This window comes from Bombina bombina, chromosome 7 (genome assembly GCF_027579735.1).
Source record: "Bombina bombina isolate aBomBom1 chromosome 7, aBomBom1.pri, whole genome shotgun sequence".
Lineage (NCBI taxonomy): Eukaryota > Metazoa > Chordata > Amphibia > Anura > Bombinatoridae > Bombina > Bombina bombina.
In genome coordinates this window covers 522,953,864-522,972,360 of record NC_069505.1, presented here as the reverse complement: position 1 = coordinate 522,972,360, position 18,497 = coordinate 522,953,864, and the positions used below count along the sequence as shown (strand labels likewise).

Here is an 18,497-nt window from a genome sequence, read left to right as displayed (position 1 = left end):
CCCTGGCTGGTCTTAGTATGTCCTAAATGGGTGGGGCTTTCTCAAAGGGGCGTGGTCTTGTGCACCACCATCTTAAAAATTCACCAGCCGCCACTGCCCCAAAGTAATCAGCTCTTTTACCTGAAAAAAAAAAAATACAAACAACCCCCCAACAGTAAAACCTACCACCCACACAGAACAGCCAATAGAATGCCAGCTCAATCCTATTGGCTGATTGCATCAGCCAATAGGATTTTTTCTACCTTAATTTCGATTGGCTGATCGAATCGGAATCTAAGGGACACCATCTTGGATGACGTCACTTAAAGAGATATTCATTACAAAGAAGCCGTCGTTTGAAGAGGATGCTCCGCGTCGGATGTCTTGAAGATGGACCCGCTCCGCGCCGGAAGGATGAAGATAGAAGATGCCGTCTGGATGAAGACTTCTGTCCGTCTGAAGGACCACTTCTGCCCGTCTGGAGGACCACTTCTGCAGGCTTCGTTGAGGACATCTTGCCGCTTGGATGAAGACTTCTCCCAGTAAGTGAATCTTCGGGGGTTAGTGTTAGGATTTTTTTAAGGGTGTATTGGGTGGGTTTATTTTTTAGGTTAGGGCTTTGGGCCTGCAAAAGAGCTAAATGCCCTTTTAAGGGCAATGCCCATCCAAATGCCCATTTTAGGGCAATGGGGAGTTTAGGTTTTTTTTAGTTAGCTTTTTATTTGGGGGGTTGGTTGTGTGGGTGGTGGGTTTTACTGTTGGGGGGCTTGTTTGTATTTTTTTTTTTACAGGTAAAAGAGCTGATTACTTTGGGGCAATGTCCCGCAAAAGGCCCTTTTAAGGGCTATTGATAGTTTAGTCTAGGATTTATTTATTTTTTGGGGAGGGCTTTTTTATTTTGATAGGGCTATCAGATTAGGTGTAATTAGTTTAAAGATCTGTAATTTGTTTTTTATTTTCTGTAATTTAGTGTTGTTGTTTTTTTGTGATTTAGCTAATTTACTTTATTTAATTATATTTAATGTAGGACATTTATTTAATTGTAGTGTAGTGTTAGGTGTTAGTGTAACTTAGGTTAGGTTTTATTTTACAGGTAAGTTTGTATTTATTTTAGCTAGGTAGTTATTAAATAGTTAATTACTATTTAATAACTATTCTACCTAGTTAAAATAAATACAAACTTGCCTGTAAACTAAAAATAAAACCTAAGCTAGCTACACTGTAACTATTAGTTATATTGTAGCTAGCTTAGGGTTTATTTTATAGGTATTTAGTTTTAAATAGGAATAATTTAGTTAATTATAGTAATTTTATTTAGATTTATTTAAATTATATCTAAGTTAGGGGGTGTTAGGTTTAGACTTAGATTTAGGGGTTAATACATTTAATATAGTGGCGGCGACGTTGGGGGCGGCAGATTAGGGGTTAATACGTGTAGGTAGGTTGCAGCGACATTGGGGACGGCAGATTAGGGGTTAATAAATATAATGTAGGTGGCGGCGATGTATTTTGGGGCAGCAGATTAGGGATTAATAAATATAATGTAGGTGGCGGCGGTGTCCGGAGCGGCAGATTAGGGGTTAATAAATATAATGTAGGTGTCTGCGATGTCAGGGGCAGCAGATTAGGGGTTAATAAGTGTAAGATTAGGGGTGTTTAGACTCGGGGTTCATGTTAGGGTGTTAGGTGTAAACATAACTTTTATTTCCCCATAGGAATCAATGGGGCTGCGTTACTGAGTTTTACGCTGCTTTTTTGCAGGTGTTGGACTTTTTCTCAGCCGGCTCTCCTCATTGATGTCTATGGGGAAAGAAGCTCTGCCGTAGATAAAGGAAATGTCTCATGTAGCATATAACTGACTATACTCGATTAGCTCACTGTGTGCCTTAGATAAATTATATTTCAAAAACATACAGAAAGAGAAGCAGTCTTCCAGGAACGAACAACAGCTCATTGGCTTGTTCTATGGCACGGTTACCACCTGGGAGTAGCTTTTTTTAGCCCAATTGTGCTTTTTAAAGAGGAAAACTTTCCTGAAGTATATCAGTCTGATCCTGCCTAGCAAGTTCAGTCCAGCCCCAAAATACCAGGCAATTCTCCTCTGAACAAGGGAAACGGAAACCCCAGACAATCATTTTGGCCTTGTCAGTAAGGTGCAACCATATCCCTCAAAGCACATTGGGCAAGGAGTCCATGTCTGGTTTCCCACATCACCCTTAGGTAGACTTTCCCCAGGGTCATAATACAAATACATACAGAAAGAGAAGCGATCTGCCAGGAACAAACAACAGCTCAGTGGCTTGTTCTATGAGGGGTTATCACCTAGGAGTAGCTTCTTTTAGCCAAATTTTTGTCAAATTGTGTTTTTTACAGAGGAAAACTCTCCTGAAGTATATCAGTCTGATCCCACCTAACAAGGTCAGTCCAGCCCCAAAATACCAGGCAATTCTTCTCTGAACAAGGCAAATGGCAATCCTAGACGATCATTTTGGCCACCTTATATATAATTTTATTTCATGTAGCAATTCAAGATGATCGTGATATCCTAGTTAGTGCCATAGATAAATGCTATTTCATATAGCAAATCAAGATGACCATACTCGATTAGCTCACTTATGCCATAGATAAATAATATTTAATGTAGCAAATCAAGGTGAGCATGATATATTAGCTCACTTGTGCCATAGATCAACGAGAAAGGAGATGTAGCATATTGGAGTGTCCTTACTCTTTTTAGCTCTCTTGTTCTATAGGCAAAGGAGATATTTTAAGTAGCATGTCAATGTGACCATACTCTTTTAGCTTAATTATGCCATCGATAAAGGAGATATTTAATGTAGCCTGTCAGTGTGACCGCACTCTTTTAGCTCACTTGAACCATAAGTAGAGGAGATATTTAATATAGTATTAATATTAGTGTAATTACAGAAAATACAACATTGGAGTGGTCAATTCTCCACTAAACACAATAGAGCAGCCTTTGTTGTCTATTTTGGCCTTCAATGGGGGTGGGGGGGGTTATCCAGATGCTTTCAATAACTTGTTGGGTTTCTTGATATCATGATCAGCTTTTCTGCAAGTACATAACCCAGTACCTTATGTTTTGCAGGCCTATAGTCTATACTTACCCAATACTTTGTATATTTTTTTTTTAAAACTCAGACTATGAAGTTCCATTGAAGAAGGAAAGCACTTTACCAGAGGGACCTGTATTAGAAGCTCTACTGTGTGCAGAAACTGTGGACAAAAAGTTGGAATTAAAAGAAGAGGAGCCAAACACTGACTGCCAGGTATGGTTATCATGCCCATATCCCCATTGGTCCTTCTTCATTCACCCTATGTCACCATGTGCCTAAACTGGGCACCATCAATCATCTTGTTCATAGACGTGCTCATCAATTCATCAGTATTGTCATCTAGTTTGATTGACATTGCTCAATCATGTCACCTCCATCTATTCAACCAGTCATTTTTCCTTGACTGCCATTCAAGCATCTATCCAATATATCCAATCTTAATTGGAGCCACATCAATCCAAAATGTTACATTTTGGCAAAATTCAATATAAACTATTCATAAAAACAGTTTGTATGATGGATATGCAGACTTTTTAACATCCCAAACCACACAATAACATTACAACTACACCAGTTCTAGAACAGAAGGTTGCTATCTTTCTATCTTCATGTTGGTGGATCAAACATGGCAAAACACTGATTTTAAGAGCCAATGTGTTCCTCTGTTCAACAAAGAGTTGAGTGAATGGTTTGTTAAATTTGTAAACAAATACAAATGTATATTCCTCATATTATTCAATTATGCACATGTGCTGTTATGCAGTTTGATATTGTAATAATAGTTTGATGTTTATTATCAATAGATGATTGTCATTAATTTATTTGACCATATTTGATTATGCATTTATAGTGTAACATGGTAGGCATGTTTTTCATTAGGGAAGTGTATGGCATTTTTAATTTGATAATCTCTAGTTAATAGTTCAATGATTATTTATAGTATATATATATATATATATATATATATATATATATATATATATATATATATATACACACATACACACACACACAGGTATGTGTTGCTTGGGTCCACAATATGTTATATGATTTGGATGTTGTGTGAATACCATAGTATATACGTACTTAGCAAAGGCTTACATGGTAATACTGTACAGTATATGGGTTGAGTAGAAAAATAATGTAAAAATACTGTATCCTATATAAAGGCTACAGTAAATACTTAAATTATTTTATTTCTATAAACAAAACTAACCACATACGTATATGCGGTCCGAGGTTGCCCGAACTGACGTTATGTGGCGCATACTTGTATGTGTACAGGGAGTGCAGAATTATTAGGCAAATGAGTATTTTGACCACATCATCCTCTTTATGCATGTTGTCTTACTCCAAGCTGTATAGGCTCGAAAGCCTACTACCAATTAAGCATATTAGGTGATGTGCATCTCTGTAATGAGAAGGGGTGTGGTCTAATGACATCAACACCCTATATCAGGTGTGCATAATTATTAGGCAACTTCCTTTCCTTTGGCAAAATGGGTCAAAAGAAGGACTTGACAGGCTCAGAAAAGTCAAAAATAGTGAGATATCTTGCAGAGGGATGCAGCACTCTTAAAATTGCAAAGCTTCTGAAGCGTGATCATCGAACAATCAAGCGTTTCATTCAAAATAGTCAACAGGGTCGCAAGAAGCGTGTGGAAAAACCAAGGCACAAAATAACTGCCCATGAACTGAGAAAAGTCAAGCGTGCAGCTGCCAAGATGCCACTTGCCACCAGTTTGGCCATATTTCAGAGCTGCAACATCACTGGAGTGCCCAAAAGCACAAGGTGTGCAATACTCAGAGACATGGCCAAGGTAAGAAAGGCTGAAAGACGACCACCACTGAACAAGACACACAAGCTGAAACGTCAAGACTGGGCCAAGAAATATCTCAAGACTGATTTTTCTAAGGTTTTATAGACTGATGAAATGAGAGTGAGTCTTGATGGGCCAGATGGATGGGCCCGTGGCTGGATTGGTAAAGGGCAGAGAGCTCCAGTCCGACTCAGACGCCAGCAAGGTGGAGGTGGAGTACTGGTTTGGGCTGGTATCATCAAAGATGAGCTTGTGGGGCCTTTTCGGGTTGAGGATGGAGTCAAGCTCAACTCCCAGTCCTACTGCCAGTTTCTGGAAGACACCTTCTTCAAGCAGTGGTACAGGAAGAAGTCTGCATCCTTCAAGAAAAACATGATTTTCATGCAGGACAATGCTCCATCACACGCGTCCAAGTACTCCACAGCGTGGCTGGCAAGAAAGGGTATAAAAGAAGAAAATCTAATGACATGGCCTCCTTGTTCACCTGATCTGAACCCCATTGAGAACCTGTGGTCCATCATCAAATGTGAGATTTACAAGGAGGGAAAACAGTACACCTCTCTGAACAGTGTCTGGGAGGCTGTGGTTGCTGCTGCACGCAATGTTGATGGTGAACAGATCAAAACACTGACAGAATCCATGGATGGCAGGCTTTTGAGTGTCCTTGCAAAGAAAGGTGGCTATATTGGTCACTGATTTGTTTTTGTTTTGTTTTTGAATGTCAGAAATGTATATTTGTGAATGTTGAGATGTTATATTGGTTTCACTGGTAAAAATAAATAATTGAAATGGGTATATATTTGTTTTTTGTTAAGTTGCCTAATAATTATGCACAGTAATAGTCACCTGCACACACAGATATCCCCCTAAAATAGCTATAACTAAAAACAAACTAAAAACTACTTCCAAAACTATTCAGCTTTGATATTAATGAGTTTTTTGGGTTCATTGAGAACATGGTTGTTGTTCAATAATAAAATTAATCCTCAAAAATACAACTTGCCTAATAATTCTGCACTCCCTGTATATATATAAAATATAAAATGTATATGTATGTATACATGTATTTTTTCAGGTCATTTCATGTTAAAATTGAGACTGGGGCATATTATATGTGTGTGTGTATGTATGTATGTATGTATGTATGTATGTATGTATGTATATATATATAGGTTTTCTGTGTGTTGTATATATATATATATATATATATATATACACAATGTCACAAAAAAACACTGAAAAGAGCGCTAGCCTGTAGGTCCGGTGCGAGGACAGGGAACCGGCACAATAGAGAGTGGACAGGGACACACCCCCTTGCTTCAGTCCAAGGATTGGCTGCTACTCCGGGCGGAACTGCTGAACACGCCCCAAACATCGAGTGCATACATCTATACAAAAACAGATAGCACCCAAACCATAAGGACTCCAAATCTCCGTATGTAAGGAATTGATGAAGAAGAAAGCTCCAGGCAAGGCTGTTATAAAAATCCAAAACTTTATTCCAGTAAAAGAACGTTATGAAAAACATCCATACAAAGAGAGCCAAGCAGTGACAGAGACAATCAGGTAGTTGAACTGATCTCCATGCAGACGCGTTTCGTGCACATGCGCACTTGTTCACTGCTCACCTGGAGATCAGTTCAATCACCTTTTAAGGCTGTTCCGCTTGTGCCCATTTTTACACTAGTTACCTGATTGGAAGCAAACATTTGGAGACACACCTCTCAATTCAATATATCTAAAAAACGTGACGTTATTAATTTAGCAAACTCTAATAATATACCGTAACAAAATAGTATATAGCATACTTAGGAGACGTAGGAAATAACAACGTTATTTACTGCTATTTTATGCACACTTAATATATATATAGTGTTCTATATGCAATTTGTATTTCCAAAACATGGAATGTAGCAGCACCTGATATTGCACACACAGTGAATTAAGTAAACTATAGACTACTAAAGTTGAGAGACCCCGATGTTTAACTCTTTCATTTCTACATATATAATTTAGATTTGTATTTTAGGGAGTTAAAATCATTGCTTACTGTGTCTGAATTCATAGTATACACACGTTATGCACTTTGATAGATCCTTATGATCATTTATTTCCATCCTAATGAAATCAGACAAAGCTACGTATTGGCTAAAGATAGACATATATATGAGTTTAAACAAAAAAAGAAAAAAAAATTTGTTTTCATATTAGTTTATAGCGGATGCATTGTTACACGCTTATAATTTCTCATAAAGAATGACCAGTAGTAAGTATGTCAAAGTAAATTATCCTGAAAATAATATGTGTGTGTTATTTGAAACACCATATTTTTATCTTTATTTCTAAGTGAATACATCTAGATCACGTCTTATATTCAGACCATCAGGTTCACTAGTTTGGAGTGTGAACATCCAGAAAATTTCTCTTTTGTTAAGCAACATCTCTCTGTTTCCCCCCCTTTTCCATTTCGTAACATGGTCTATGCCTTGTATTTTGAGAGAGGATACATCAGAGTTATGTTGTAGTTTAAAGTGTCTTGATACCGGACTATCGCTATCTACATCTTCGATTGATCTTAGGTGTTGCAAAAATCTGTCCTTAAGGGACCTCTTAGTTTTCCCTGTATACTGTTTTTACATTTTTCACATGTAAGGAGATAAACAACATGTGTTGTTGCACAGTTAATAAAGTAATTGATGTTATACTCTTTATTTGTAGTACAGGAGATACATTTGCTTCCCTCAGAGACAAAGTTGCTGTCAGGGTTTTTTCCTGTTTTGTTTGCCATGTGCTGCTGGCAGCCATTTTACTCACCTCTCTTGCAGACCCTGGTGCATTGTGAGGGATGCTGTTCATTTCCCGCACTTCCTCTTATGGCCAGCCTGGTGTGCATCATCCGTGTGAGACAGGATGCAGTCTCAGAATTGTGATGTCATCACTTATTATTTAAAGGGCCTCTGTTCAGTATGCTTTGCCTTTACGTTGTCTAAGACCTGTTTGTGAGAGCTCCTGTATATTACCTGGCTATCTGACCTCCCTCCTGGTTCCTGATTCCTGGCTTGTTCCTGACTCTGCTGTTTTCCCTGTTCCTGATTCCGGCTCGTCTGACTACTCGCTTTGGCTCCTGACTCGGCTCGTCTGGCTACCAGCTCTGGTTTTTAAATCCTGGCTTGTTATTTGACTTGTGGACTTTTTATTATATTTTGCTATTAATAAAGGTGTGATTATTTTTGCACTTCTCGTCTCCTGGCACCCTGACATTACGCAAAGGCCATGAATCCTGAGGGGGCTGATAATCCACCTTTACCTGCCATAATTTCCAGGATGGATGAACAGGATCACCGCTTGGATCAATTTGCACTAGCCCTGCAAACCCTGCTGTCTCGCACAGCACATTTGGACCAAAATGTCCCGCAAGTTATGGCTGCTCCTGTTTCCACTGCTGCACCTAGTCCTACCAGGAGCATGTCCGGTTCTGCACCTCTACCTCAGCGATATGGAGGCGATCCTAATCAGTGCAGAGGGTTTTTGAACCAGGTGGGCATTTACTTTGAGATGTTACCTCAGGCGTTTCCCTCTGACAGAGCTAAGGTGGGATTTCTCATCTTGTTACTCTCTGCCTGGGCTAATCCCTTGTGGGAGACTAATAAACCTGTGATTTCAAATTACCCTGAATTTGTGGCCTCCTTTCGAAGGGTATTTGATGTTCTGGCTCGCTCCTCCTCTGCTGCTAAACAACTCATGTCCATTCAGCAAGGTACAAGATCTGTTGCTCAGTATGCCATTGAGTTCCGTACACTTGCCGCAGAGGTAGGTTGGAAAAATGAGGCCCTTGTTGCCGCCTTCTTTCATGGGCTCTCTGATGCGATCTGATCTACATTATCCTTGGCTTTCTTTAAAAGATCTTCTCTATAGCCCCGTTGCTTAAATCTTTCAGTAGCCTCTCTTGTCTGATCCTGGTATTCAATTTCCTTGGTGCAATTTCTTTTAATACGTATGTACTCTCCCTTATGGATGCCCCTAAGAACATGTCTGGGATGACATGATTCGTATTTGAGTAGTGTGTTACCTGCTGTGTCCTTTCTATACATCTTTGTTTGTATTGAAGGCCCGACTCTTCCACCCTGAACTGTGAGGTCCAAGAAGTAAATGCTCTCACTGCTATGTACCCCTGTAAACTCAATTCCATATTGGTTATGGTTTAAATACTTGCAGAATTCATCTGCCTGTTTTTTCATCACAATCCAGGATGAAAAACAGGTCATCAACATAGCGATAATATTGTATTATCACAGCCTTAAAAGGGTTACTATCTCCAAAGACACGGGACATCTCCCACCAACCCATGAAAAGGTTGGCATAGGAGGGGGCAAACTTAGCCCCCATAGCTGTCCCGCGCCTTTGGAGATAATACTGAGTCTGAAACATGAAAAAGTTATGCGTCAGTAGATATTCAATTGCTCTCAATAGAAAGGTTTTTGTTGCTGCTTCAAAATTACAAATTGAGTCAATAGAAAATTAAATTGCGGTAAGACCCCTCTGATGACCAATAGATGTATACAGCGCAGTGACATCCACTACCCTTAATCTATAGCTAGATCTCCAGCTAACATTCTCTATTTTATTAATAAAAGAGGTGGTATCCTGAATATAACTAGGTAGTTGGCTAACTAGTGGCTGCAAAAAAGTGTCTATAAGTTCGGACAGTGCTTCATTTAGGGATCCAATGCCCGCAATAATTGGTCTCCCCGGCAGGAGATGGGAATTTTTGTGTATTTTAGGGAAGTGATGAAATATAGGTTTAACAGGGTGTTGCACTATTAATCTCTCCTCAATTGTCTGTGTGATAATGTTGTTATACCGAGCATATTTAATGATGTCTGTAATCTCTTTCTGAAATCTATTTGTAGGATTTTCAGTAAGCCTAGTATATACGTTTTCATCGCCCAGTTGTCTTTTGGCCTCAGCCACATAATCCAATCTGTTTAGAACCACCACGTTTCCTCCCTTATCTGATGGCCTAATAATGATCTTTTCATTGCTAGATAGGGCAGATTTTTCCTCAGCTGTTAAGTTTGTGTGTTTTCTAGTTTTTTTAGAAATAGATTCATCTAAATCTCGTAGTTTGTCTTCTATGGTTTTCTGAAAAACATCTATTACTTTAGAGCGTGTATGAATAGGGTAGAATGTGCTTTTATTCTTAATGTGTTTTAGGGGAGATATTTCTTTCCTCTAAGAGATCCCCCCTATTCTCTTCCCCTTCCTCTAAAAGTTTTCTAAATCTTTCACAGTATTCAACTCAGAGAAGTTTAACTCTGGTGTAGTTGTTAACATATTAGTATCGTGAATCTCATTAGCAATTAGGTCGACATTATCTTGAGTCCCCTCATCATTAGCATAAAAATGCTTTTGTAATGTAATTTTTCTCGCAAATCTATCGATATCGAGAATAGTCTCAAAAACATTAAAATGATGAGAGGGCACAAAATTCAGACCTTTGGACAGTAAGGAGTAAGGGTTAGTGTAGACAGGTTAATAACATTTTTATTTATGCATATTTCCTGGTCGCTTTCTGTGATCTGGTTATGTATGATGTCTTTAGTAGTCTTTAGTAGTCTATAGATTACTTAATTCACTGTGTGCGCAATATCAGGTGCTGCTACATTCCATGTTTTGGAAATACAAATTGCTTATAGAACACTATATATATTAAGTGTGCATAAAATAGCAGTAAATAACGTTGTTATTTCCTACGTCTCCTAAGTATGCTATATACTATTTTGTTACGGTATATTATTAGAGTTTGCTAAATTAATAACGTCACGTTTTTTAGATATATTGAATTGAGAGGTGTGTCTCCAAATGTTTGCTTCCAATCAGGTAACTAGTGTAAAAATGGGCGGCACAAGCGGAACAGCCTTAAAAGGTGATTGAACTGATCTCCAGGTGAGCAGTGAACAAGTGCGCATGTGCACGAAACGCGTCTGCATGGAGATCAGTTCAACTACCTGATTGTCTCTGTCACTGCTGGCTCTCTTTGTATGGATGTTTTTCATAACGTTCTTTTACTGGAATAAAGTTTTGGATTTTTATAACAGCCTTGCCTGGAGCTTTCTTCTTCATCAATTCCTTACATACGGAGATTTGGAGTCCTTATAGTTTGGGCGTTATCTGTTTTTGAATAGATATATATATTAATTTAATGGCCAAGCAGTCTCTTCTGTGTTGAAGAGATACATAGGTAGGCATCTGGAGAATTACATTGCAGGAAATAGTGCTGCCATATAGTGCTCTTGCAAATGGATAACATGCTTGCAAAACTGCTGCCATATAGTGCTCCAGAAATGGGCCGGTGTTCTATCGAGAACTCCAATACCTCGAAAACTCCAATCTGACCTCACTTCCGGTGAATCCATACATCTGATTGGTCCGTATCTATGGAGTGACAGGACTCACAACCAATCAGATGGGCACTGTAATCGCCTATCTACACTATCTATTTTGCCTTTGTCTGGGGGGGTTCAAGTGTTATATATAGTTTAGTAGCAAAGTGAAGGCTAATTTTTTTATATATAAATTTATTTTTTAATTTTATAGCAATTTAACAATGTTGCATTTTGTTGTTTATAATTTGCATATTAATCGTAGCCTTCAATTTTAAAATTTACAGTATACTCACAAATTTAATATTTTTTATTATTTATTATATTATTTGATAGCCATACATTTGATCATTTTAGCAGACAAATTGATAATTGATTGTTCATTATCTGCAAACAATAACGTCTCTTTTGCTTGTTTTTATCATTTCACTTCAAATTGATAGTGTGAAGTTTGATAATGTTTTTGTGTGAAGTCTGATCATTTTTGACTATGAACGGAAACATGACATTTCATTAGCTGTAGTTTAAATTGGTACAGGTACTACATATTATAGCAGCAAGATGGGGGGGGGGGGGAACAATTGATTTCAAACCTATTACAGTCAATAAGAAAAACTGCTGACTGAATGAGAAAATCTGTTTGAATTAGAAGGCAAAAAAACAGGGACTTCAAACACTATGAGATTGTAATTTAAAAAATATTTTATCATACATAGTAAAATTAAAAATAGAAATATATCATTATTTATTTTGACCCCTTGTATTGGAATTTAAAGGGATATGAAAAATAAACAGAAAAATAAACAGATTCTCATTTTTCCACCAAAGTATAACTGTAAGTCACGTCTAACACTAAATTTGTCCTGAGTGCAACCAAAATCCTTATTGCTCGAATATTGTCCCCACTGTAAATATGTGGCTAGAACATGTACAAAGTATTTTGCCCTTAGAAGAATATAGCTACTTTAGTCTCAAACAATAACATACATTTGATAATATTACATTTCTTTGTGAAACCTCAAGGAAGTGCTGTTCACTGACTGGTGAATCGGCCCTTGAGTTCCAAATTAGGGGGGGGGGGGACTGTCGGGGGAAGTGGCGAGTAGTTATCTCAAAGAGGTAGATTTAAAAGCAGCGGATGCTGCTATCTACCTCCATACGTTCCGGAACACCGGAAATGTAAGTTAAGAAGCAGCGGTCATAAGACCGATGCTCCGTAACTCGCCCGCAACCTCTGAGGTGGTTACAACAGCAATCTGCTTGATAGGATATGATCGGGTTGACAACCCCTGCTAGCGGTGAATGTTCAGGGGGCGGTATTGCACAAGAATTTCACTAGAAATGCTTGTGCAATGATAAATGCCGACAGTGTATGCTGTCTGCATTTATTAATGTGCGGCGGACATAATCTGCTACATCAGATCATGTCCGCCCACACCTTGATAAATCTACCCCTTAGTATGCACCCCTCTAGGGGAGATAATACTACAATATTGAGATACGAACACAATATTACATTGTCACTTGGAAGCTTTATTTTCAAATTGTAAGCACACAAGATCTTTCATATTTGTATGCTTTATGTTATAGCATATTTTATTATTTGTAATAGTAACTTTATAGTTATTTTGAAAAAAAAAAAAGAAATAAAGCCTCCACACTAATGATAAAAAAACAAACATAAATCGATTGTGTTAAAAAACAACAAATAACTTACTTGTTTTCTTGCAAAATAAACATTTAGGGGTCAATTTATTAATGTGTGAGCAGACATGATACAATGTAGCGTATCATCTCTGCCGCACATCGATAAATGCCGACAGCAACGCTGTCAGCATTTATCATTGCACCAGCAGTTCTTGTGAAATGCTGGTGCAATGCCGCCCCCTGCAGATTCGCGGCAAATCGGCCGCTAGCTGGGGGTGTCAATCAGCCCGATTGTATTTGATCGGGTTGATTTCTATCTGTCACCTCAGAGCAGACGGACAAGTTATGGAGCAGCGGTCATCAAGCTCCGTACGGAGGTTGATAAATTGACCCCATTAACAACATCAGTGTAACTACTGCCTATGGTTACATAAGGAAGGTGACATTCTGAGAACTTAAAGGGATAGGAAAGTCAGAATTAAACTTGCATGAGTCAGATAGAACATGTAATTTTAAGACACTTTTAAATTCATTTCTATTTTCAAATGTGCTTCGTTTTTTTTATATCCCTTTTTGAAAAAGATTATGCACATATCCTACACTAGTGGGAGCTAGCTGCTGATTGGTGCCTACATACATATGTATCTTGTGATTGGCTAACTAGATGTTTCAGCTAGCTGCCAGTAATGCAATGCTGTTCCTTCAGCAAAGAATACCAAGAGAATGAAGCAAATTTGATAAATCTGGAAACTTGTTTAAAATTGTATGTTCTATCCAAATCATAAAAGAAAATGTTGGGGTTTCCTGTCTCTTTAAAGGGACATAATACTCATATGCAAAATTACTTGAAAGTGATGCAGCATAACTGTAAAAAGCTGATGAGAAAATATCACCTGAGCATCTTTATGTAAAGAAGGAAGATATTTTACCTCAAAATGTCTTCAGCTCACCAGAGTAAGTGCTGTGTAAACAGTTATACTTCAGCTGCTGTACTTCTGCAAGTTGAAAAAAAACAAAACAAAAAGCAATAGCCAATCATCTTTAGTAGTGCTGAGGTAATGTTTTACCTTTGCTGTGATTCATAGAACTTCCTTAAACTGAATAGAAAAATAACATGACTGTGTCTGCACAATACAGATGCAGACTCCCTAGCAAGTCCTGGGACACGCAGCCTGATTGGCTGCTTAAAGTCTCTTTACAGTGGGGTGTGAAGACTTTGGACATTTGAGGTAAAATATCTTCCTTTTTTACATAGAGATATTAATAGGACAGTTAACACCAGAATTTTTATTGTTTAAAAAAATAGATAATCCCTTTATTACCCATTCCCCAGTTTTGCATAACCAACACAGTTATAATAATACATGTTTTACCTCCGTAATTACCTTGTATCTAAGCCTCAGCAGACTGCCCCTTTATTTCAGTTCTTTTGACAGACTTGCATTTTAGCCAATCAGTGCTTACTCCTAGGTCACTTCACGTGCATGAGCTCAATGTTATCTATATAAAACACATGAACGAATGCCCTCTAGTGGTCAAAATGCATTCAGATTAGAGGCAGTCTTCAAGGTCTAAGAAATTAGCATATGAACCTCCTAGGTTTAGCTTTTAACTAAGAATACCAAGAGAACAAAGCAAAATTGGTGATAAAAGTATATTGGGAAGTTGTTTAAAATTACATGCCCTATTTAAATCATGAAAGTTTTTTTGGGACTTGACTGTCCCTTTAAGAAGTGATTCTACATTTTCAGTATCATGTCCTTTAAAGTTACATTCTCCCTCTTCTGAGCATGGCAAGAAATGTAAAACCAGATGAAGGACTAGAACAAGGGTTTTATGACCCCACTTGAGTGGGATGAATTAGAGGTCAGGGGGAGGGTTGAGGGATAGTTATTAAAAGGGGTAGAGCATAAGTGGACCCCCTTTTCCTATTCTATAGCTGCAAGGAGAAGCGCCTTCCCTCCCTAACTTTTGATGCCGCAGCTTTAGGTGGCAGGGTGCTTGTTAAGTGACTTTTATATCGCTGCTGATTTACTACCTCCCTTAAGATGTGGGAGAGATTTTGGAAATACAGGTAGCCCTCAGTTTACGCCGGGGTTAGGTTCCAGAAGGAATGGTTGTAAATCGAAACCGTTGTAAATTGAAACCCAGTTTATAATGTAAGTCAATGGGAAGTGAGGGAGATAGGTTCCAGGCCCCTCTAAAAAATTGTCATAAGTGACACTTAATACATTATTTTAAAAGCTTTGAAATGAAGACTTTAAATGCTAGACAGCATTATAAACCTAATAAAAGAATCACACAACACAGAATATATAATTGAACTAAGTTAAATGAACAAAAACATTTGCTAAACAGCATTATAAACCTAATAAAATAATCACACAACACAGACTTCACTTGCATTTTTCTACAAACAGTTCTTTCTATGCATTCCAATCTGGACTGAGTTATAGACAGGAAAATCTTTTTCCTTTGAAATCTGCTCGATAGCTCAGGTCTGGTTAAACTGATTAATTTCAGCTTGCTTGGCTTTGCTGCAACACAAGCGGACAGCGCCACCTACTGGCTATTTTAATAAATATGCTTTTCAATAGCAGTCACATGACTGGAAAAAAAGGTTGTTATTCTGAAACGGTGTAAATTGAACCGTTGTAAAACGAGGGCCACCTGTACCTGGTGATTAAAGGACAAGTAAATACAGTAGATTTGCATAAACAACAAATACATGATAAATTGATAACAAGACAATGCAATAGCACTTAGACATAACTTTGAAAATTGTCAGAAATAAATCTACTTCAAATTTAAAGCTCACAGTATTTCCACTATCATGTGACAGCCATCAGCCAATCACAAATGCATATACGTACATTCTGTGAATTCTTGCACATGCTCAGTAAGAGCTGGTGACTCAAAAAGTGTAAATATAAAAAGACTGTGCACATTTTGTTAATGGAAGTAAATTGGAAAGATGTTTAAAATCTACTGCTCTATCTGAATAATGAAAGTTTAATTTTGTCTTGAGTGTCCCTTTAAACTAGTGGAATGTGCATTTGTGTGGATATAAGCACCTTTGGGTTTTTTTTACGGTTTATAAGTTATATGTTCAAAGATTTCATTTTTTTATGAGTAAAGGTTTAATCAAATTGTCTGAAGCCATTACATCCCCCTATTCAGTGTGTTGGGTTTCATTTGAACGCAATGAATGCGTAGTGTGTGGTCAACTGACTCACTTTTTTCTCTTGCATTCACTGAATACTAAACCAGCTTAAAGGGCCATACTACCCAAATGTTGAAACACTTGAAAGTGATGCAGCAGAGCTGTAAAAAGCTGACTAGAAAATATCACCTGAGCATCTCTATGTAGAAAAGATATTTTACCTCAAAATGTCCTCAGTAGCCACATCCCATTGTAAAGGAAACAAAACTGTATGTATGTCCCGGGACAGCTAAGGGAGTAAGCTTTTGTGCACACTCATCTTATTTCCCTATTCAGTGTAAGGAAGTTTACTATGAAATCTCATTAGAGTTAAGTGAAATCTCATGAGATCACAGTAAAAGAGTTCATGACCTCAGCACTGTTGATGCTGATTAGCTGCTGTTAATTTCTTTTATTTTGTTTACCTTCAGCTGGTCAGCAGCTGAAGTATAACTTTTTACACAGAACTTACTCTGCTGAGCTGAGGAGATTGTGAGGTCAAATATCTTCCTTTTTTACATAGAGATGCTCAGGTGATATTTTCCTGTCAGCTTTTTACAGTTATGCTGCATCAGTTTCAAGAGATTTAGCATATGAGTATTATGTCCCTTTAAATTACTCTAGAAGATTGATGACAGCAAGCAATATATGCTTTCCTGTAGAAACCTCAGCCCCCTTGTGGGGCTGTGACTGGAAGTAATAAAGGGACATCAAAACCAAACATTTTCTTTCCTGATTTAGGTAGAAGATACAATTTTAAACAACTTTCAAGTTGACTTCTATTATCAGATTTTATTCATTCTCTGGTTATCATTTGTTGAAGGAGCAGCAATGCACTACTGGTTTCTAACTGAACACATGGGTGAGCTGATGACTATCTGTATATGCAGCCACCAATCATCAGCTAGAACCTAGGTTATTTGCTGCTCCTGGGCATTTCTAGATAAACCTTTCAGCAAAGGATAACAAGAGAAGGAAGCAAAATAAATAAAAGAAGTAAATTGGAAAGTTTTTTAAAATTGTATGTTCTGTCTAAATCATGAAAGTCTAATTATGACTTTACTGTCCCTTAAGTTTTAAAAAAGAAAAAGCTAAAATCCTTTTAAAATGAGGAATAATACAATTTGCAATGATTTCTTTTAAAAGGACATGAAACCCAATATGTTTCTTTTATGATTCAGATTGAGCATAAATTTTATGCAACTTTCCAATTTATTTGTATTATCTAATTTGCTTTGTTTTCTTGGTATACCTAGGTATACTAAGGGACAGGATTGCACTACTGGGAGCTAGTTGCTAATTGGTGGCTGCACATATATGCCTCCTGTTATTGGCTCACCTGATCTGTTAACCCCTTGAGTGCTAACGACGGCTCTGAGCCGTCGCAGAGTTTTCCCACTCTGGTGCTAATGACGGCTCAGTGCCTTGAGGGAGATCTGGGGGCTCCCACCCGCTCCTACCCCGGCGATCGGGCCTGCATAGTGACGGGCATCGCCGGTGCTTCCCGTTTGTGTGGTGACCTCACGCACAATAACGTGATGACGTCACCACGCAACTTTATTTATACTTAACAATGTTAAGTATAGGAGCAGGGGGCATGCTGCTTAGAAGCCTGTATCTCAGGTATCTAAGCAGCTACAGACCCCCAAGTCCCACCATTGGAAAGGTAATCGCCTAACCTTTTACAACAGTGTAAGTCTGAAGGAGGTCAGACTTAGGTCTGATTTTTTATTTTATTTTTTATGTTAAAAAAATTGTTTAAAAAAAAAAAAAAAAAACAACATTAAAAAATCTTAGCACCCAGGTGGGAAAGTGCTTAGCACTCAAAGGGTTAAAGGGAGATGAAACTCCCATTACTTGGAGCTAGCAACTGATTGGTGTGGCTGCTCATATGTGTGTCTTGTCATTGGATTACCTGACGTAATTTAGCTAGCTCCCAGTAGTGCATTTCTGCTCATTCGACAAAGGATACCAAGAGAATGAAGCAAATTTGATAATAGAAGTCAATTGGAAAGTTGTTCAAAGTTGTATGTTCTATCTGAACCATGAAAGAAGCACTTTGTGTTTCATGTGTGCAGGTATTACAAGTAAGGTGCAATGCAAACTCAACCTCGCGTTCGCATTGCAGGGAAGCTTAGAGCTCACTAGAGCGCGCTTCTATAGCCTACAATGAAAGCCTCGTTCTGATGCCGTCAGACACGGCTGAGAACCTATCGCAGTGAAGGGGGTAAGTCGTGCAGCAAATTTAAATATATGTGAATATATACAGTACATGTATATTTATGTGTTTATATGTGTACTAGTCCTAAAGCCCGTTCACACGGGCCATTTTTTGCAGTACAGTGGTCCCACCCCTGGCGTTCTCTCCCTCCCACTCTCTTTTGCTTTC

At 38.1% G+C, this 18,497-nt stretch overlaps 1 protein-coding gene across 2 annotated transcripts in view; it reads left to right on the top strand.

Moving 5' to 3' along the window:
- Positions 1-18,497, top strand: part of DPF1 (double PHD fingers 1) — a 102,948-nt gene that overhangs the window by 36,596 nt on the left and 47,855 nt on the right. For both annotated transcript variants that reach the window (XM_053721800.1, XM_053721799.1), the window contains exon 3: positions 3,142-3,269. In XM_053721800.1, the coding sequence (XP_053577775.1) occupies positions 3,142-3,269 (128 nt within the window). The remainder of the gene's footprint in view (positions 1-3,141; positions 3,270-18,497) is intronic.